The 23217-nt window shown below is 28.5% G+C and overlaps 2 protein-coding genes and 1 pseudogene across 2 annotated transcripts; all 3 read left to right on the top strand.

Moving 5' to 3' along the window:
* Positions 1 to 1004: 1004 nt before the first annotated feature.
* LOC145946229 (uncharacterized) lies at positions 1005 to 9367 on the top strand. The gene is made up of 14 exons (XM_083055755.1): positions 1005 to 1171; positions 1317 to 1436; positions 1557 to 1674; positions 1755 to 2019; positions 2121 to 2231; positions 3050 to 3161; positions 6408 to 6593; positions 6777 to 6896; positions 7038 to 7155; positions 8160 to 8424; positions 8524 to 8622; positions 8746 to 8836; positions 8969 to 9105; positions 9178 to 9367. Exons 1-14 carry the CDS (start codon positions 1028 to 1030, stop codon positions 9365 to 9367), a joined length of 2076 nt encoding a protein of 691 aa, XP_082911881.1. The 5' UTR covers positions 1005 to 1027.
* A 3095-nt stretch (positions 9368 to 12462) lies between these two features.
* Positions 12463 to 19022, top strand: LOC145946228 (uncharacterized; annotated as a pseudogene).
* Positions 19023 to 20439: 1417 nt separating this feature from the next.
* Positions 20440 to 22894, top strand: LOC145945954 (odorant receptor 9a-like). Its single transcript, XM_083055264.1, has 8 exons — positions 20440 to 20493; positions 20625 to 20742; positions 20828 to 21092; positions 21916 to 22032; positions 22139 to 22229; positions 22374 to 22510; positions 22609 to 22741; positions 22832 to 22894. The coding sequence occupies exons 1-8, from the start codon at positions 20440 to 20442 to the stop codon at positions 22883 to 22885; spliced, it is 969 nt and encodes a 322-aa protein (XP_082911390.1). The 3' UTR covers positions 22886 to 22894.
* The last annotated feature ends 323 nt before the right edge of the window (positions 22895 to 23217 follow it).

Raw genomic sequence — 23217 nt, 5'->3', positions numbered from 1 at the left:
GAAAATCGCAAAATGGTACAGGACTTTTCTATTCAGTTTAACATGCTCTACCTGCCCACGAAAGGTGGTTCGCGAGTTATCGGACACCCTGTATATGTATAATATATCGTATTTATTATATCTTAATTTTGTAGCTTGCGAGAACAATATACAACATTGTGTGTGTGTGTGTGTTATGTTTTATTATAATTCTTATATTAAAATTGAATACTCTTTTTCTCTTTCTTTCTTGTTTTTTCTTTTTTTTTTTTGTTATATATAATCACATGAAATTTCAAATATTTAATTTACAAATTTCTTAAAATTGTTTATGTATCATAATAATATAATAAAATATAATTGGTCACAAATTCTCTTGAAAAATATTATTTAATTGTAAATGTATTAAATGTTATCAAAAATACTTACTTAAAAATTGAAATATTATAAATTTTTATTTGTCAAAAGATGATTATGTAAAACAACTTTACTTATTCATATCATAAATAATGAATAAAGCGGATTTAATATATTCTTAAAATAAAAAGAATTTAACAGATCGTATCGCCACGAATACGAAATAATAATGCGAATTCTAAAGAACAGAGAATAGAATACATATGTGCGCGTAAATAGAACGTGTTAAAAGTCTTTCCCATAAAATAGAAACAATTTTAATATGTCACGTTTCGCAATAATCTATACATAAATACATCATAGCATTACATCTGGGATCTTATTGTTAAATATATGAATGGGACGCTAGAGTCTGAACAGATATGTTCTAGGATATTATTATTGAATCGATATGTTGAGCACGCGATAAAAAAGCATCTCCCCTATCCGCATGCTATTATTATTATTCACAATCACATTGTATGCATTATAAAGAGTGACACAAGAGATTAAAGGTTATTCGACATGTAGTATTTTCACATATGGCACTCTATTCCTTTCCACTGAAATATTTATTCGTCCCGTACATCGAAAAATGAGACAAAAATAATCGACATTGTACCATCGAGTTTGAAGGATCTCTCTGAAAACTATGGAGTCCGTCTGGAATCATTATTACAGTGTTACCAAGAAAATGCTCTTTTTCATTGGACAGTGGCCTTATCAAAAGAAACAAGAGAAGTTGCTCCGAATGACTCTAGTGATTACATTAGAAATTTCTGTGTTGGTTCCACAGGTTTCTATAATCACTTAATTGGATTTGTTATCCATAATTTTATCAATAATTAAACAAGATTAAACAAAATTGTTTAATTAAAATGTAATGATAATATGTGCAGAATGTTTTGGACTCTATAATCTACTAATAATAACATTTCTAGGTAGGAAAATACTTTCATTGTGGCAGAAACATGCAATGTATTTTAATGTGTATACCGACGAATCTAGTGTTCACCATAATTATGATAAAGCTGCTCACGTGTCAATTTTATAATTACAAAGTACGATAACACGCAATTTATATAGTTTTATAAGTTTCTATGATCATTTTTCGCGATTGCATTCTTCTATAATGACTATTAAATTATTATCTAAGAAAATTCAATATTTTTACACTTTAGATTAAACATCTCACCGATCAACTGTATAACGATTGGAAAATTTTGAAAAGCCCGGAAGAATACGAAATTATGAAAATGTATGCAGCAAAAGCGAGATTGTTTTCTTTGATTTATTCTAGTAAGAATAAAATTCTCTCGGTTTATTTCAATTTTACATATAACAAAAATAATAAACAATTTGTTTCATTTTTGTTGCAGTGTTTTATCTCATATGTTGTCCCATGTTCCCATTTACTAGTCTTATACCAAAGATATTAGATATCGTGTTGCCCCTGAACGAATCCCGACCTGTAATCATGCCTTATGAAGCTCACTATTTCGTTCGTGACGACACAGAATATTTCTACTATATTTTATTTCATGTTGTCATTACTGTAACAATAACGATAACGGCTGTAGTCGCGCACGATTGCCTAATCTTGACTTACATCGAACATGTCTGCGGCATCTTTGCCGTGGCTGGGTAAAAATAATTCGTATTTTTCTTTTCGTTATTTAAATATATGATAAGAATTTAGGAAAAACAAAGTTAACTGATGATTTACTAATTTCAAATCTATCTAGATTTCGTTTCAAAAACTTGGCACATAATCCTAATAGAGAGAAAAATAATACGGATAAGGTATATAATCAAAAAATAGTATCATCCGTTTGGGTACACTGGCGAGCTTTAGAGTAAGTATATGTAATAATGATATTATTTCTTTATATATTAAAGCTCGCCGCGGCCATGTTAGATTGTGACATCAGAGGCGAGAAAGCGCAAACTGAAAATTCTTAGATGCGATTTTTAAATGAAAAGATATTTCCATGAAACACTACTTCAGATGGCACACTTTTAAAATATTTCGAAAACTATTTTTTTCCCTTGACAGTCAATCAACAACCATAAAATGATCGTGATATCAGACTTTGTCATGCGGAATGACTGCGCATATAGAAAGACCAGACGGACTGGGCCTCATATTACAGTCATTTTACAGCTGTTAATTGATTATAAAGAGAAAAGAATAGTGTTCGAGATATTTTAAGAGTGTGCTAAAGCCATCTGAAGTGCTGTTTCATCGAAATATCTTTTTATTTCGAAATATGGCATCTAAGAATTTTTAGGGCCAATTTCACCAACGTCGGTTAACTTTAACCTCCGGTTAAACCATATCTTTGTCTCTTTTCAGATGTGTTCTTAAAAAGAGACAAAGATATCATTTAACCGGAGGTTAAAGTTAACCGACGTTGGTGAAATTGGCCCTTTTAGCGTGTGATTTCTCGCCTCTGACGTTACAATTCCAACATGGTCGGTGAGAAGCCAGAAGCCTTAATTTTATTATTATTATTTTAATATTATTATTATTATTTATTGTAATATTATTATTATTATTATTTTAATATTATTATTATTATTATTATTATTATTATTATATATTATATTTCGATATGTGTCAGAATAATTTAATAAATGCTAATTAAAAAATGATCAACATATGTTATTATAGTAACACTTATTCGCCATATAGATTCGCAGAGTTTCTCGAAAGTACTTTCTCTGTAACTTTAATTATACAAATATTTATAATTATCGTCGCAATGAGTCTTACCTTGCTGCAAGTACGTGCTTAATTGTTAAAATATTGCAAATCTTGCAACATATACACATTTTCAACATCAAATTATTACTTAAGTTTATATGTATAATTACCCCCGACGAATACAAAGTTAAAATATTATTCCATTCGAGATGGCAGTGCAAAAAGAAAATATTTTTGAAACATCAAGGAACGCAGCATTTATCCTTGGTCAATTGATTCATATATTCTGCTTCAGTATGCAAGGCCAAAAATTGATAGACCACAGTCTAGAAATGCACAATAAGATGTGAGATGACAATTCTAATTGTAAAATATTTAAGATCTGCGATCAGTTCACAGTGAAAATAAAGAAAGTGATAACTGAAATGTATATTATAGATATAACTGCTCCTGGTATAAAATGCCAGTGAAATCGCAAAAGCTACTTCTGAATGTGATGAGAAGAAGCCTGCAGCCGAATATTTTGAGCGCCGGAAGAATATATATTTTTTCATTGAAAAGCTTCATGACGGTAAAAAACAAATTTTCACAAATATTGCGATGTTACATAATTGCGATGGCAAAAATACACTCGTCAACAAAATTAACGCATATGTATTTTAAGTCAAAATTTCGCATAATTTCAAATAAGTATAACTCCGCTAAAAATGATCGGATTTGAAAAATTTTTTTTTCACTGTCAAGCTTGAAGTCTCTACTTTAAAAACCATTCGTCAGATTTTTAATTTATCCTCCTTCCCCGTACGCTACTGCTTCAAAAGTAAGGACGTGTTTTGTCTCTAAAAAATTGCGTACTTTGACGCACTCCACGGGGTAAAATAAATTTTCTTCGCAAATCTTATCATAACTATCTTATCATAACTATCGTAAAATGTGGACTTTTTACTACAAATTTAAAAAAAAAGCAAAGTTCGTACGATTTTTTTTCGCGGAGTTATTACATATGAAAGTTACCCATACATTTTTTCCATTTACCGCCAGCATTAGTATTACCCGACACGCACCACAAAATTGCTGGTTGGATTTGGCGCATAGTGTGTGTGTGTATGTGTGTGTATGTGTGTGTGTATGTGTGTGTGTATGTGTGTGTGTATGTGTGTGTGTATGTGTGTGTATATGCGCCCACGCGTGCGTGCGTGTAAATTTGGGCTCAAATTCCTTAAACAACAATTAGAGCATGCATTAATATGCGTGAACATATAGAAGAAGTAATCTGAAGACGAGGCGGGAACACACAATTTTGAATGAGAACATTTCTACATTTCCCTCTCTTAACCATACGCACGCACGCATACGCACGCACGCACGCACACACACACACACACACACACACACACACACAGCAGAGAGGGTTTGGAGTCATTAAATGGAGAAAATGTATGGGTAACTTTCATATGTAATAACTCCGCGAAAAAAAATCGTACGAACTTTGCTTTTTTTTTTTAATTTGTAGTAAAAAGTCCACATTTTACGATAGTTATGATAAGATTTGCGAAAAAAATTTATTCCACTCCGTGGAGTGCGTCAAAGTACGCAATTTTTTAGAGACAAAACACGTCCTTACTTTTGAAGCAGTGGCGTACGGGGAGGGAGGATAAATTAAAAATCTGACGAATGGTTTTTAAAGTAGAGACTTCAAGCTTGACAGTGAAAAAAAATGTTTCAAATCCGATCATTTTTAGTGGAGTTATGCTTATTTGAAATTATGCGAAATTTTGACTTAAAATACATATGCATTAATTTTGTTGACGAGTGTATATTGTAATGTTTTTGTAAAATTATATTTTAAAAAATTGCCTCTTTATTTTAAAGGTTGTACAATCTTCAGTGTCATATTTTACGGTACTCGCATCCCTTCAGTAATCAATGGTTGATAAATTCAGATAATATATTCTGCACAAGCATATTAATATAAATAATTACGGCATTTCAATATCGCACTTCTAAATAATGTGTAGATGAATCATTAAATTTTATTTGAAAGAATTATCATCTTGTTAATCATGCTGTTGAAATGTTACTCGTATTTTTATTAGGTATTCCTGTTTTACAATGCCAAACAGATATTAAGCGGATAAAGTAATGATAATGCTAAAAAAAATATAAATAAATAATAAGAAACATAATAATTTAATTATTATTTTAAATGTGCTAATATATCCATATTTGTCTTAAGGTAAATTATTATAGTTGCAAAATTTGACAAATTTCAAAGTACATTAAATTATATTTGCATCTAATGCATATAATATATGTAAATATAGTAACGCGAGTAATTAGCGCGAGTTTAAAATGAGAATAGAAAGTGGATTTAAATCAATAATTAGTACAAAATGCATTAAACCACAAAAGCTAGCTTGAAATAACAAAGGATTTTTCATCGAATTTTTTCGATCTGTTTGGCTTTATTGTAAATGTAAGTAATCAGTTTTTTCAAATATTGTAATATATGTGTTTCTTTGACATTTTTTTAAAAACGTTAGCTTCCAAAGTTTATATTTTTTTTCTAAAAATGTTACCTAAATGTTACCTAAATATATTAACTTTCATCAAAAATGCTTAAGTACTTAAAAACTAAAAAAAATGTTACAAACTTTTGTATTTTAAGTGATGCTTACGTAAAGCAATTTTTTTTACTCCATCGATCTGCTATCCATACCATACATAATAAATAATACGGTTTATATATATTCTTAAAATAAAAAGAACAGAGATCATGTCGCCACGAATGCGAAATAGTAATGCGAATTCTAAAGAAAAAAAAATAACAATGCAAATTCTATAAGAACAAAGAACAGAATATATGTCTGTGCGTAAATACAACATGTCAAAATTCTTTTCCATAACATGGAAATAATAACAAATTTAGTATGTCACGTTTCGCAATAATCTATACATTGACGACATCGTAGCATTTACATCTGGGATCTTAAATATATAGATAGAACGCTAGAGTCTGAATTGATACGTTCTAGGATATTATTATTGAATCGATACGTTTCGCGTGATAAGAAAACATCTCTCCTAGGTCTGAACTTTTTCCCTCGGATATAAATAACCGATATCGTTCTTCGCGCGGGAACAAAACATCGTCCCCTACTATTTGACAGGCTGTCATTTGCAATCATACTGTATACATTACGAAGCGTGACACGTGAAATTAAAGATTTTTCAACATGTAATATTTTCACATATGGCACTCTATATTCTTTTCCTGAAATATTTATTCGTTTCGTACATCAAAGAAACGAGACGAAAAATTTAGTCGTCTTTGTACCATCGAAGTCGAAGGATCTTTCTGAAAACTATGGAGTCTGTCTGGAATCATTATTACAGTGTTACCAAAAAAATGCTCTCATTGAGTGGACAGTGGCCTTATCAGAAGAAAAAAGAAAAATTGTTCCGAATGATTGTAGTAACTACATTCGAAATTTCTGTGTTAATTCCTCAGGTTATTATTATAATCATTTAATTGAGTTGTTATCTATAATTTTATCAATAATTGAATAAGATTTTAAATCTATAATTTTATCAATAATTGAATAAGATTTTAAAAAATCGTTTAATTAAAATGTGATGATAATATGTATACAGAATGTTAAACTGTATAATCTACTAATAATAACGTTTCTAGGTGGGACAAATCATTCAATGTGGTAGAAAAACGCAATGTCATTTAATCAGTGCACCATCATATTTAGTGTATACTGTGATTATGATAAAGCTGCTCACGTGTCAATTTTATAGCCACAAAGTATGATATTATAATACGAAATTTTATATTATACATTAATCAGAAAATAATTTTATAATTTTTTAAGATCATTCTTCGCGATAAGCATTCTTTTACAATGATTATTAAATTGTCTAACAAAGTTTAATATTTGCGCTCTAGATTAAACATTTAACGGATCAATTATATAGCGATTGGGAAATGGTGAAAAGCTCGGAAGAATACGAAATTATGAAAACCTATGCAGCAAAAGCAAGATTGTTTTCTTTGATTTATTCGGGTATGAATAACACCCTAGTTTACAAAAAAGTCTCTTTTTTTCATTATTTTAAACCAGACAAGGTATTTCTTATAGATTGTTGGATGCTGAAAACAATTCCGCAAGCCAATTTTCACCAGCATGTCAGGTTTCCGAAATAATTAAGGTTTAATATGCAAAAAAATGGCTTTTTTTGTGATATTTGAGATTTTTTGTGAAAAAGGTTAACGTTATCTGGAAATTCTGATCGGATGTCATGAATGTATTGTTCTTCTCCTATAAAATGCATTTTTTTTATTTCGATATCTTACTTTTTAGTCACGTTAGGAAGGATTTAAATACAGAGTTTTGCTGAAATAGCAAATATTCTGCCTATGATCATGAAGTCATATAATTATTCTCATAATTTGTAGTTTAGGACTGTCGATACTTCGATACACATACACAGTAATTTATCGTGATAGATTCTACTAAATGTATATTTATATATAGGGTGTCTCATTTTAGTTGCCCACCTTGAATTTTTCGAAACAAATGCATTTTCAAAAAAATGTTCCAGACAAAAGTTGTATGATCTAAAGGGACAAATAATGGTAAAATCAATTTTGGAAAAAATAATTTTTTTCCAAAAAATCTTTTTTCTCAAAAATATTTCCATATAAGTAGTTCTCAGCTTTAATCTTTCATAACATGGCTAAAAAGTAAGATATTGAAATAACAAAATTGCATTTTATAGGAGATGAACAATACATTCATGATATTTAATCAGACTTTTCAGATAACGTTAGCCTTTTTTACAAAAAATCTCAAATATCGCAAAAAAGCCATTTTTTGCATTCTCAATTATTTTGGAAATATGACGTGCTAGTGAAATTTGGTTTCTAATCTCGTTTTTATCAAAAATCTCTAAGAAACACTTTGTCTGTTTTAAAATAATTTTTGGCTGTAAGTAAACTAATGTAATTCGCTCTACTTCAATTTTACATACAACAGATGACAAACGATTTGTTTCATTTTTGTTGCAGCATACTACCTGATATGTTGTCCCATGTTTGCACTTATAAGCCTTATACCGAAGATATTAGATATCATATTGCCCTTGAACGAATCCCGTCCTGTATTGATGCCCCACGGTGGTCATTACTTCGTTAGCGACGACAGAGAATACTTTTATTACATTTTGTTTCACGTTTTAATAGCTGTAGTAATAATTTTAACGGCTCTACTCGCGCACGATTGCGTGATCCTGACTTACATCGAACATGTCTGCGGCGTCTTTGCTGTGGCCGGGTAAGCAAACGTATAATTTGTATTTTTCTTTTACTCTTCTTTTAATATAATAAGTTTAAGAAGTCATAATTGCTAATTTACTCGTTTAAATTTATATAGATATCGTTTCGAAAACTTGGCAAATAATATCGATATAAAGAATAATATAATCAATCAAAAAATAGTATCAGCCATTCATGCACACTGGCGAGCCATACAGTAAGTATGTATAATAATGTATTTCCATATATATGTGTATCAGAATAATTTAATAAATATTATATTTGAAAAAAAAAATTATCAATATATACGTTATTATAGTAACACTTATTTGCCATATAGATTCGCGGAGTATCTTGAAAATACCTTCTCTGTAACTTTAGTTATACAAATGTTTATAGTTATTGTAGCAATGAGTGTTACCTTACTGCAAGTACGTGCTTAGTCGTTACAATATATTGCAAAACTTGCAACATGTGCACATTTTGATCAAATTATTACGTTTAATTATAATTACCCGATGAAGAAGAAGTAAAAATATATATATGTATTTATTCCATTCGAGATGGCAGTGAAATTAGATAACACCATTGAAGCGATAAGGAACGCGGCATTTGTTGGTGGTCAGTTGGTTCACATATTCTGCTTCAGTTTGCAAGGCCAAAAATTGATAGACCACAGTACACAAATGCAGGATAAGATGTGAGATGACAATTGAAATTGTAACATTATGTTATACGATCGATTCACAGTGAAAATATAGAAAGTAATCAGTGTAATGCAATGCATATCGTCGCAACATTACAGATACAACTGTTCTTGGTACAAAATACCAGTGAAAGTGCAAAGGCTACTTCTAAATGTGATGAATAGAAGCTTGCAACCGAATATTTTGAGCGCCAGCAAGATATACACTTTTTCACTGAAAAGTTTCATGACGGTAAAAGATAAGTTTTTTCAATAATATTGTAATATTATAACATATTTTTATAAAATTATTTGAAAAAAATTCTTTTTTCTTTCAAGGTTTTACAATCTTCGGTGTCATATTTTACTGTACTTGCGTCCTTTCAATAATTAATAAAAAATCGATAAATTCAGATAGTACTTCTGCACAAGCATAATAATGTAAATAAATATGGCAATTCATTATCACACTGGAAATAATATGTAGAAATGTAGATGAATAAAAATAAATTTCATTTAAAAGAATTATTATGTTAATCACGTTGTTGAAATATTATATATATATTTTTATTAGATATATAGCGTTTTACAAATAAAGCCAAAACAGATGATATTTACCTATAAAGCAATGATAGTGCAACAAATAAAAATAAATAATGAGAAAGATATTTTAATTATTATTTTATACAAGTGTGCTAATATATTTACACGTGTCTTAAAAAAATTATTATCGTCGCGAATTGACAAATTCCAAAGGACATTAAATTATATAATATTTGCATCTACAGTATATGATGTATAGTAACGCAAATAAATAATTAGCGCGAGTTTAAAGATAAGAAAACAAGTGAATTCAAATCAATAACTAATATAAATTATATATATTAAATCAAAAAAGCTATAGTTATACCTGGAGAAAATAAAGAACTTTTTTAATAGCGTAACAGTTTATCTGTTTGGCTTCACTGAAGAAAGAATGAAGAATCGGTTAAGAATCGATTTTTGCAAATATTATGATACCATATATGTTTCTTTGGAATTCGTTTTAAGCGATTGCTTTTACATAACATGTACAATAGTATAACAACAGATTTTAATAACAAATTTGATAACAAATTTAATATGTCACGTCTCGCAATAATTTATATATTGACATTTTAGCACTTAAGTATATCAGACCATTTAATATGAATAGAACGTTAGAGTCTGAACTTATACGTTCTTTAATATTATTATTGGATACGTTTCAAATTCAAGATATAAAAAATAAAACTTTTAAATAATTAACTGATATTAAATTCTCATGAGATCACAAGATCTAGTTGCACATTTCTATAAAAAATTTTCAATTAATTTTTTCCGAAGCGACGACAAGGTTTATACTTGCTCTCCATTTTAGACCTTTATATATGATAAAGTATATAAAATTATCATAAATTTTTAAAAATTTTCTTAATAATGGTGTGCTTGTTCTTGTTTTTAAAATTTTTGAAACTAATGTCCTATTTCACACGTACTTGGCTTGCGATACCCTATTTTTAATAAAGTTTAATAATAAAGTTGGCACATTCACATATCCCGTCGAAAACAAAACAACACGCTATGTTTAATTATTACAATTTTTGTATATAATAATATTTTCATATATTACAATTTTATACGTTTGTTAATCATGTGATATTTCAAATTTATATATACAAATCACATAATCCTTTAAAGTATCTTTGTCAATCACAGTTTTAAATTTCTAAAAATATTTATGTAAATACTGAAAACTTGCTATAACCTTTCCATCTTTGTTTGCAGTGATAATTACCTAGATTATATGCGTTTCTTTGAAATTTTTTTTAAAGATGCTTTTTTTCTGAAACGCATCAGAATACACTATGACATGCACAGATGTAGAATAACTATTTTATCTTATCATAAGCAGTTTGTTAAAATTAAAAAGAAATTACATTGTTTCACAATAGATTGTTTATTTCTTCGCAATTTAATTAGTGAATATAGGAGATATAGAGATCATAACATATAGATAATCATAATTTCCTTTACTTTTACATTTGAAAAAGAAGATTTAACTTTCTAAAACTTTGTATTTTTAATTTTCGCTCATCCTATAATCGATACATGTGCGCACATGTTTTATAATACTATATTTATTTAGATAATCTATTTATATAATAGATTTACTATTATATACTATTATATATTTACTATTAAAAGAAAGAAAATTTGCTATTATATACTATTATATTATATAAATTTACTATTATAGATAGACTATTATAGACAGATATTACTATGATCATACAATTAACACAATTTTTTTATTTTGACATTTTCTTAATGACAAGATGTGTGTCTTAATTTTACTTTTTACAAACTTCGCGTTCACGATTTGACAATTAGAATCGGTATTTATATATCGCATCGAAAACACTATACAGTTATGTATTGTAATTTTTATTTTAAAATTTAACACTTTTGTTAATCAAATAATACTTTATATATTTCACTTTCACATATGTATTTCATTCTCATTTTACTATCGATCTCTAATTATCGGTTGACAAAATACGAGTAAAAAAAAGTATTGCGAGTAAGTTTGTGAAAAGTAAAACTAACTAAGCACATATCATATCATTAAGGAACAAATTCTTTTTACTCGTTTATATATCTATTAATAGTGTGACACAAATTCTGTCAAAAAAAATATCTAAATATATTATCTACTATCAAAAATACTTACTTAAAAGATGTTACAAATTTTACCTTTTGTTTTTTGAGTAATGTTTATGTAAAAAGCGACTTTACTCTCTCTCTTATCTATTCTAGCATTTAATAACAAATAATTCTTTATGCTCTAGTCTTAAAATTAAAAAGGAAGATCGTTCCTCTACGAATGCGAAATAAAAAATGCGAATTCTAAGAAATAAAGAATATAGAGAGTGCGTAAATACAGCATTTCGGAAATCTTTAACAATACAATTTGATATTCGCATTTCGTAATAATCTAGCTATTAACATCGTAGTATTTACATTGGATTACTAAAATATATGAATAGAATAATGGTAGGTCTGAACTTTTTCCCTCGGATATAAATAACCGATATCGTTCTTCGCGCGGGAACAAAACGTCGTCCCCTACTATTTGACAGGCTGTCATTTGCAATCATATTGTATACATTACGAAGCGTGACACGTGAAATTAAAGATTTTCGACATGCGGTATTTTCACATATATGTATACGGTATACTATCTTTTTTTCTCGACTGAAATATTAATTCGTTCCGTACATCGAAGAAACGAGACGAAAAATTTAGTCATCTTTCTACCATCGAGGTCGAAAGATCTCTCTCTGGAAAACTATGGAGTCTAAAATATCTATCTGGAATAATTATTACAGTATCGTCAAGAAATCGCTCGTGTTAACTGGACAGTGGCCTTATCTGAAGAAAAGAGAGAAATTGCTTCGAATGTCTTTCTATATCATAGTCCAAGTTGCTATGTTGGTTGTGCAGGTTACTTATGGATTTTTTATCTATAATTGCGGAAAATTTTATTAAATAATTGTTTGATTGAAATGTGATCGTAATGTGTATAAAGAATGTTGAACTATAATGTGCTAATAACAACGGTTTCTAGGTGGCAAAATTCGTTCAATGTGGTAAAAACATGCATTGCATTTTAATGACTATACCGATGTTTCTAGTGTACTCTGTGATTACGCTAAAGCTATTATCGTTCCACTTTTGGAACAACAAAGTAGGAGGATGATACAAAAAATTATATTATATATTATTTAAAAAATGTATTCTATAACCATTTTTCGTGGTTGTATTCTTTTACAATGACGATTAAATTTTCTAATAAAGTATTTTTGCTATAGATTAAACAACTCACAGATCGACTATCTAACGATTGGAAAATTTTGAGAAACTCGAAAATACGAAATTATGAAAACCTATGCAGGAAGAGTGAGATTCTTTACTCAGTTTTATACGAGTAAGGACATATTACTCTATTTCAATTTTACATGCAATGGATGATAAACAATTTGTCTCATTTTTGTTGCAGTATACTATTCCTTTTGTGCTCCCATATACGTATCTCTTTGCCTTGTACCAAGGGTATTAGATATCGTGTTGCCATTGAACGAATCCCGTCCTATAATCATGCCTATTGAAGCTCACTATTTCGTCAATGACGACCGAGAATACTTCTATTACATTTATTTCCACGCTGTGATATCTGGACAAATAGTTGTAATAGCTGTAATCGCGCACGATTGCACAATCTTGGCTTACATCGAACATGTCTGCGGCGTCTTTGCTGTGACTGGGTAAGAATAATTCGTATTTTTTTTCTTATTAGTCCTTTTAATAAATTAGGAAACAAAGTTAACTGTCGATTTACTGTTTAAACGCGTGTAGATATCGTTTCGAAACATTAGCAAATAATCCTGACATAAAGAATAATAATATAAATAATGTATACAATAAAAAAGTAGCTTTAGCCGTTCACGCACATTGGCGAGCTTTGGAGTAAGTATGTAATTATGTATTTTCATATGTGTGTGTGAGAATAAATTAATAAATGCTTATTAAAAAAATTCTAAATATATATTGTTGTAGTAATATACTTATTTGCCATAGATTCGCGAAGGTTCTTGAAAGCACTTTTTCGAAATATTTACTTATACAAGTGTTCATGGCTCTCGTAGGAATGAGTGTCACCTTGTACGATGTACGTACTTACAAGTTGTTAAAATTCACTTGCAATATTTGCACATTTTGAAAATCAAATTATTATTAATTTTATAATTATTATTGAAATAATACTTATTTATATTTTTGTCTGGTACAAAAAGTATTTTTGTGAAACTTTTAAAGAGAATTTATGATTATAAATATGACATTCTTATAGATATATGTTTTGTTGCAGACTGAGAACTTTTTATAGAAAATAAAACTTTATTTTTATTACAATTTTTTAATTTTATTGATAGAGATACGATTTAAAAACTATGGGTACAATTTAGCAAACCGGTCTTGTAAATCATATCAAATACTACTTTTTTTAATTTTTAATTTACGATATGAAACAATGATAAATTTGTGTTAATGTTTAGCGTATATCGTGACAATGAACCACAGTTTCAAATAAATAAAAAAATTTTGTCATTTCTTTAATAATTTTATTGCAATTTTAATATTTACCTTAGGGGGTACGACTTAGCACACTTTCTCCTATTATAATTACTTGACAAGTAAAAAGTTAAACTATATTTATTGTTTATTGCATTCGAGATGGCAGTGCACTTAGAGCAGAACTTCCTTCAAATGTTGAGCTCTGCAGCAGCTGTTTGTGGTCAACTGTTTCATATATTCTGCTTTAGCATTCAAGGCCAAAGATTGATAGACCACAGTTTAGAAATGCACGAAAAAATGTGAGATAATTTCAATTTTTTAAATTATATAATTCCGTGACCTGTTAATTGTCAAAAATAGAAGCCATCATATTGAAATGCATAACGTTGCAATATTGCAGATATAATTGTACTTGATACAATATACCTGCGGAATCGCAGAGGCAGCTTATAAACATCATAAGAAGGACTATGCAAGCGAATACGTTAAGCGCCGGCGGGATGTACATACATTTTTTCACTGAAAAGTTTCATGACGGTAAAAAAAATAAATTTTTACAAATATTGTAAAATATTCTTATAACATGTTTTTGTAAAATTAATTTAACAAAATTTCCTCTTACTTTGAAGGTCATACAAACATCGGTGTCATACTTTACCGTACTCGCGTCCTTTTAGTCATCATCGGTTGATAAATTCAGATAGTATTTCTGTACAAGTATAATAATGTAAATATTTACGGCAATAGATTTTCATATTGGAAATAATATGCATATATAAACCATTAAATTTCATTTAAGAAATTGCCCTATCAGTCACAATATTAAAATATTACGCATAGTTTTAGGTATTATATAAAAAAACATAATAATTATAGACCGCGCATATTTTTATTCTAATTTTGGCGAAGCGTTTAATTACTATGATAATAATTAAAAGATTTACTGCTATAAATAGATTATTATGTTTATACAATTATTTTATTTTTTTTTGTTTTATCTTTAATGACATGGCACGTATGTATGTTGTTGCTTTATTTTTTATAAACTGTGTGTTACTTTATGATATTTTGACATATGACAATTAGAGTCAGTATTTATGTCAAAAATAATATACAGTTTTTTAAATTTTATTTAAAAATTAAATATTTTTGTGTTAATCACTTAATATTTTAAATATTTTACTTACAAACTCTTTGTGATGATTTATATATGTATACAGGATGTTGAAAAAAAGGTAAAATATTTCAAGGAGACTTAGTATGTCTCAAAATAAGTTAAAAAATCTTAATAAATATAGGTCCGCAAATGAGTGATTTTTGAGATATTTGCAATATCTCATATAATTTAATTAACCTACAATTTAATTTAATTTACCTATATTTACATGAATAAAATAGTAAAAAATAAAAAAACAAAAATAATAAAAATAAAAATTTAAAACAAAAAATAGAAATTATAAAAATAAAAAAAGTATATAAAAAATAAAAATAAAAATATCTCAAAAAGGGTTTATTTGAGAGAATTTTCTCTTAAAATTTACACTGAAAATCATGGTAATCGTGGGACATAATATGGTATGGAACGAATTTTATGAGAATTTCTCTGAATAATATTTATCACAATAAAAATAATATCTGCTATTACAATAAAATACAAAATATGTTTGATTAATTTTACTATGCAGTTTAGTCAAACATATTTTATGATGATAGATATTATTTTTATTGTGATAAATATTAATCAGAGAAATTCTCATAAAATTCTTTCTATACCATATTTCTATCCCACCATTACCATGATTTTCAGAGTAAATTCTAAGAGAAAATTTTCTCAGTGTATATTTTTCTTCTCGTTCTTCTAATTTCTAATAAATTAGGAAACATTAATGTTAATTTACTGTTTATGTAGACATCGTTTTGAAGCATTGGGAAATAATCCCGATATAGAGAATAATAATATAGATAATGTATACAATAAAAAAATAGCATCAGCCATTCATACTCATTGGCGAGCTTTAGAGTAAGTATGCAATTATGTATCTCCATATGTATCACATAATCAATTAATAAATGCTTATTGAAAAAAAATTATAAATGTACATATATTGTTGTAGTAACATTTATTTGCCATAGATTCGCGAAGGTTCTTGAAAACACCTTTTCTGTAACTTTAATTATACAAATGTTCATGGTTCTCGTAGAAATAAGTGTCACTTTGCTGGAGGTACGTACTTATATAGTTTTTAAGAATATTGCAAGTCACTTGCAATCAGTGTTTGCTGTTATCTAAATAAAATTATATAGATGATCATCTATATAAAATTATCTAGATGAAATTTTGGCATCATCTTATCTTTATATAAATAATAAAAATATGTATTATCTAAGATAAAAGAAAGTGTTATCTTTACTAAATTATCTTGACAAATGTTCAGATAATTTGGTTTAGAGTCATAACACATAAAAATGCTTAAGTAGTAGAACTTAAGCAATAAGCGATAAAAAAATTTATAAATAAAAATATATTCATATATTTTTATATCCCCCCCCCCCCCTATTTATAATTTACATTTTTTTAATAACTGTGTTTATATAAACGGTCCTAAAAATAATTTTATCTGGAAGTTATCTAGATGAATCGCCATATAATTTTATCTTTTATCTAGATACATTTAAAACAAAATCATCTTTATCTTACCTAATATGAATTTACATATTTTCATCTCATCTTTATCTAATTTTTAAATCATCTAAGAACAACACTGCTTGCAATACATTTGCACATTTTGAGAATCACGTTATTACTTATGTTATATCTTATAATTACCTGACAAGAAGAAGAAGTTAAAATATATGTTTATATGTTTATTCGAGATGGCAGTGCACTTGAAATGATAAAGTCTGCAACATATCTGTCATTGGTCAATTGATTCATTTATTCTGCTTTAGCCTGATGCAAGGCCAAAGATTGATAGACCACAGTTTACAAATGCACGAAAAAATGTGAGATGACGATTGCAATTTTTAAATATAATATATAATTTCATGATCGATTGATTGCACTGTTCAACAAAAAATGACTTTTTTTAACACCGGAACGAGACTAATCGTTTCTGATAGTTTTTTGGACGCTAAACACGAATCTAATAGTTTCCAAATTGCTCCATCACGTCACAATTTTGAGAAATTTGCAATTAAAGTTGCAAGAAAGAGCTATTTTCACAAACTTGTCATATTATAACTACAATATGTGACGTGCTGGAGAAGTTTTATTGCAATCAAAATAAAGTATGTTGTTAGAACTTTCAACCCTCAAAAGGAATTTTTAAAACATTTTCTCTTACTTTGAAGGTTGTACAATCTTCGGTGTCATATTTTACCGTACTCGCGTCATTTCAGTAATTATATATATAATGGTCGAAAAATTCAGATAATATTTCTGTACAAGTATAATAATGTAAATAATTACAAAATAGATTTTCACATTGGAAATATTGTGCATATAAACTATTAAATTTCACTTAAGAGAATATCTTATTAGCCACGCTGTTAAAATATTGCATGTAAATTTAAGTATTATAATTTTAAAATATAATAAACATAGTAATTATAGATCGCATAGTTTTATTCTAATTTTGGCGAAGAGTTTTACATATCGCGCGTATATTTATTATATTTATAGCTTTAGTATTATATAGATAGATTACTATATTTATAGAATTATCAATTTTTTTAGTTTTTTTCTTTATGATATGTGTACTCCTTTTTTATTTTTTATAAACTTTATAGTGCTTGCGTTCTTTTGCTAATTTATATTTTGACATACGACAAATTTTATTTAAAAATTAAACATTTTTGTGTTAATCACTTATAATATTTCAAATATTTTACTTACAAACTCTTTGCGACCATCTATATCATTGTTATAATCATGGTGAGATAATTTTCAAAAAAATAATACTTAAATATATATTACGTATTATTAAAAATATTTACTTGTGTGTGTGAAAACTGAAAAAATATTATTACTTTTAATTTTCGTTCTCATTATTTTGAAAGATAATTACGAAGCGAATTTACCAATCTATTCCAGAATTCAATAATAAATTACGTGGTTTAAATATATTATCAGAATAAAATGTTGAGCTCGTATCGCTACAAATGCGAAATATGCGAATGCAAAATATTTTAACGGATATAGTATAGAAAACCTGTATATGTAAATACAGCATAGAATTTTTTTATATAACAATTTGGCGTGTCAAGTTCGCAAATATCTATGTATAGACATCCTAGCGTTTATATCGGATCACTAAATATATAATAGCAATGCTAGATCGAAACTTATTTCCTTGGATACTATAATCGATATGTTTCCCTATGGTAAGACATCAGCTTCACCATTTGACAGGTTATCATACACAATCATAATATATGCATTATGCAAAAGCGTGACACGCTAGATTAAAGGTTTTCGACATGTGATGTATTTTCACGTGACACTCTCTATTTTTTTTCGCTGAAATATTTATTCGTTCCTTACGTCGGAAAACGAAACGAAAAATTTAATCGTCTGCCAGCCGTCGTGGAGTACAAAGTATCGCTTAGAAAACTATGGAATCCGTTTGGAATTATTATTACAGTGTTACGAAAAGAATGCTATCATTAGCTGGCCAGTGGCCTTATCAGAAGAGAAGGGAGAAGTTGCTCCGAGTGACTCTAGTGACTATGACCGGGCTTACTATGATGGTTCCACTGGTTACTGTATCCATTTATGAATTTTTTATCAATATATTTTATCAAGATAATTGCGAAAATAGAACTAACAAGGGGAGGTCGCGGTTGACTCTTCACCGATTTTGATCTCCTTTGGTATGGTGAATCTACATCGAAAAAAAGTTGCTCCGTGTTCGAGCTTTTCGTCCAATGCGCCTTGTAAAAAAAATTTTTTTTTTCCCGAAGTTTAGAGAAATTGTCAGGTTCGTTACGAGGCCTAAAGAAAGACACACTTTCGATCGGTGCCGCTAGTGCAGCGGCAGAGCACAAGAATAGTAATCCCGGGATCCCAGGTTCAGCAGAACTTTGGTCTGTCATAATTTTTTTTTTTTTTTTTTTTTTTTTAATAACATTATTATTTATTATGATAAATAAATATTTGGCATATTTTTATCGTTAGTTATGCATATATCTCTTTATATATTTAAAATTAATAAAATGATCGTAATATAAATAAAATATTTTTATAGAGAAATATTTTTAGAAATATTTTTACTTTTTAAAGATTTATACATTTTTTCAAATTTTCTTTAATCTAATAATGTTAGAATATACACACTTTTCATAGCTTTACAAAATTCGGATTTTATACTTGCTGTGAACCGCAGGATGCAACCGCTGGTTGTGAAAGTATAAGGAACGTTGGAGGGAGACGAGAGGGTCGTCTGATCCTCTCTACTAATAAGGGTTCTAGAAGGTCGGTTAGAAAATATCTTACTTATATATTTATGACATATTTGTTACATATTGAAGCAGAAAATAATAATGAGTAATAAATTAAATTTTGTAAAGCTATGAAAAGTGTGTATTCTAACATTATTAGATTAAAGAAAATTTGAAAAAATATATAAATCTTTAAAAAGTAAAAATATTTCTAAAAATATTTCTCTATAAAAATATTTTATTTATATTACGATCATTTTATTAATTTTAAATATATAAAGAGATATATGCATAACTAACGATAAAAATATGCCGAATATTTATTTATCATAATAAATAATACGTTATTAAAAAAAAAAAAAAAAATTATGACAGCCCAAAGTTCTGAACCTGGGATCCCGGGATTACTATTCTTGTGTTCTGCCGCTGCATTAGCGGCACCGATCAAAAGTGTGTCTTTCTTTAGGCCTCGTAACGAACCTGACAATTTCTCTAAACTTCGGGAAAAAAAAATTTTTTTTACAAGGCGCATTGGACGAAAAGCTCGAACACGGAGCAACTTTTTTTCGATGTAGATTCACCATACCAAAGGAGATCAAAATCGGTGAAGAGTCAACCGCGACCTCCCCTTGTAAGATATCATAAGATATTATTGATTAAAATACGACATATCTTTTTACAATATTTTAGACCGGCAAATTTGTTCAATGTAACAAAGACATGCATTGTATTTTTATGACAATGCCGACATATCTAATGGTCATTGTGATTATGGTGAAGCTATACACCTGCCAGTTTAACAGCGACAAAGTACAATAATACGAACATTTATATTATGCATTCAAAATATGTTTTCTTAAACTTTTATTATTATTTATAATCTTTTGTCAGTTATTATTCAATTAGCTAAAATTTGATATCTATGCAAGCTATTTTTTTAGATTAAAGATCTCACTGATCAGTTGTATAGTCATTGGAAAAATTTAGGAAGCCCGGAAGAGTACGAAATTATGAAAGCGTATGCAGCAAAAGCAAGATTGTTTTCTTTAATATATACCTGTAAGGATATAAATTTCTATTTTTTTATATATAACGGTACAACGATACAACGATACAAAAAGATTTAATTTTATTTGTATTGCAGCATATTATGTCATATGTTGTCCAATGTTTGTATTAATTAGCCTCATACCGCAAATATTAGATATCGTGTTACCACTCAACGAATCCCGTCCTATATTATTGCCTTACGAAGCCCACTATTTCGTCCAAGATGACAAACAATACTTCTATTACATTTTCTCCCACGCTCTTATAGCCATAATGATAATCATAACGGGTGTACTTGCACATGACTGCATGATCTTGACTTATGTCGAGCATGTCTGCAGCATCTTCGCTATCGCTGGGTAAGGATAACTAATACACTAGTCAACATTGATTTTATTGCCAATTATATTAGATTGATTTTAGGGTAACTCTCTCTTTTGTATCGCCTGATTCCGCGAATATGGCATGGTTTTCCTAGATTGACTAATTTTTAAGATAATGAGTACTCCATGAAAAACCTATATAGGCGTAGCCTATCCCCAAATCATATGGAAACTGTCTTAAATCATCTCAGATAGCATGTCCAAAATCGACGCATAAGACATCTTTAAGATATTTTTAAAATGTCTTTTGGATATCATATCATAAGACTTCTTAAAGATGTCTTATAGATTTCTTAAAGATGTCTTATGCTCCAATTTTGAACATGGTGATGTCTGGGATACAAAAGTATATATGTATATGTGAATAAAATACCTAATGGTCGTATTCAGTAAAATAACATAAAAACAAAGCTAATTCAGATAATTAACAATTAATGCATAGAAAAATGCTGTTTGTACAATTTTCTTTTATGTATGTCATCAAGATCACGTTGGAGATAAAAACAATGTTAAAGAATAAGAAAACAGACCAAACCTTGCTGCATAAGTCAGCAGCTAACAGATCGTATTGGGGTAAAGTCCTAATCTGAGTCCATTGTCTAAAAAACTAGAACCAATTCGGCAAAACTGTTGTCATTTTTTGGGGGGATTCATCCCCAAAATACTCTAAATTCATTCAAACATCCTTGGAAACTAAACAAAAGTTTATATTTCTGTTGACCAGTGATATCTTTTTACGTTCTTTTTGTACAATAAATTTGAACAAGAAGTTTAGAAATGGATATCTAAATGTTTGCAGATTTCGTTTCGAAAACTTGACATGTCATAAGGATACTGATCCGATAAATAATGATCTAATTAACATGTACAATCAAAACATAGCTATCTCTGTGCATGCACATTGGCAAGCCTTGGAGTAAGTATATAAAGAAATAGTCTATATCTCTAGAAAATAAGAATAAATTAATAAATACTCATTATGTGTAAGGAAAGATTTTCTCAATATGGTGTTTTTATAATAGATTTGCGGACCTTTTAAAAAATACTTTCTCTATAACTTTCGCCATACAAATAGTGATAGTTACCGTAGCGATGAGCATTAGTTTGCTGCAAGTACGTTTTTATTTAATAAGAATATTATAATTCAACAAACATTTGCACATTTAAAGAATTAAGTTATTATTCACATTTTTTTAAATTAACAAAAGTGTGAAAGAGAGCTTAATATATTATTATTTATATATATTAATGTTCGAGATGGCAATGCAATTAGATAACACTATCGAAATGATAAGGAACGTGGCATTTCTTGGTGGTCAATTGGTTCACATATTCTGCTTCAGTCTGCAAGGCCAAAAATTGATAGATCACAGTCTAGAAATGCAGGATAAGATGTGAGATAACAATTGCAATTTTAACATATATATGTCTACGATTAGTCATTAACAGTCAAAATAAAGAAATTGTTGAAATCTATTACTTCGTTATACAGATACAATTGTTCCTGGTACAAAATACCCGTGAAATCCCAAAGATTGCTTCTTAACGCGATGGGGAGAAGCTTGCAACCGAACATTTTGAGCGCCGGCGGAATTTATATTTTTTCCCTGAAAAGCTTCACTACGGTAAAAAGAATAGATTTTCACGAATATTATATAATCTTCATGTATACATTCTCTGAAGGCTTTTTAAAAACATTTGCTCTTATTTTAAAGATTCTACAATCTTCGATGTCGTATTTTACTGTACTCGCGTCCTTCCAGGAGTAACCAATCGATCAAATAGTATTTATATATATATATATGTACAGGCATATATATATATATATATATATATAATGTTATATAATGTTATATAATGTATTTGTAATAGATTATTGCATTGGAAATAATGTGTATACGTACCTTTTTTAACTCTTATTTGAAAAAATTTACCTTGTTATCCGCGCTGTTGAAATATTACACATAATTTTAAGTCTTCCTGTTTCAGAAGTAAAAAAGCTATAAACAGATGTTCGCGCGAATAAAGAAATGAATAAATCTGGAAAATGGGAAACAATTGTAAGAGAGATAATATTTTTACTTGGAACGCTGATATAATA

The sequence above is a fragment of the Prenolepis imparis genome, unplaced genomic scaffold, assembly GCF_030444845.1.
Source record: "Prenolepis imparis isolate NDT839.2.m4 unplaced genomic scaffold, iyPreImpa1.0 SCAF_15, whole genome shotgun sequence".
In the NCBI taxonomy this organism is placed as follows: Eukaryota; Metazoa; Arthropoda; class Insecta; order Hymenoptera; family Formicidae; genus Prenolepis; species Prenolepis imparis.
This window is presented reverse-complemented; position numbering and strand designations above follow the sequence as displayed.

Bases quoted from the DNA above. Each gene is read 5' to 3' on its own strand.
- LOC145946229 (XM_083055755.1), top strand. From the start codon at position 1,028: ATGGAGTCCGTCTGGAATCATTATTACAGTGTTACCAAGAAAATGCTC. The intron at 2,020-2,120 runs GTAAAAATAATT...AAATCTATCTAG, and splicing joins GGCATCTTTGCCGTGGCTGG to ATTTCGTTTCAAAAACTTGG. The intron at 8,425-8,523 runs GTAAGCAAACGT...AAATTTATATAG, and splicing joins GGCGTCTTTGCTGTGGCCGG to ATATCGTTTCGAAAACTTGG.
- LOC145945954 (XM_083055264.1), top strand. From the start codon at position 20,440: ATGGTCATTGTGATTATGGTGAAGCTATACACCTGCCAGTTTAACAGC. The intron at 21,093-21,915 runs GTAAGGATAACT...AAATGTTTGCAG, and splicing joins AGCATCTTCGCTATCGCTGG to ATTTCGTTTCGAAAACTTGA. The intron at 22,230-22,373 runs GTACGTTTTTAT...TTAATGTTCGAG, and splicing joins TGAGCATTAGTTTGCTGCAA to ATGGCAATGCAATTAGATAA.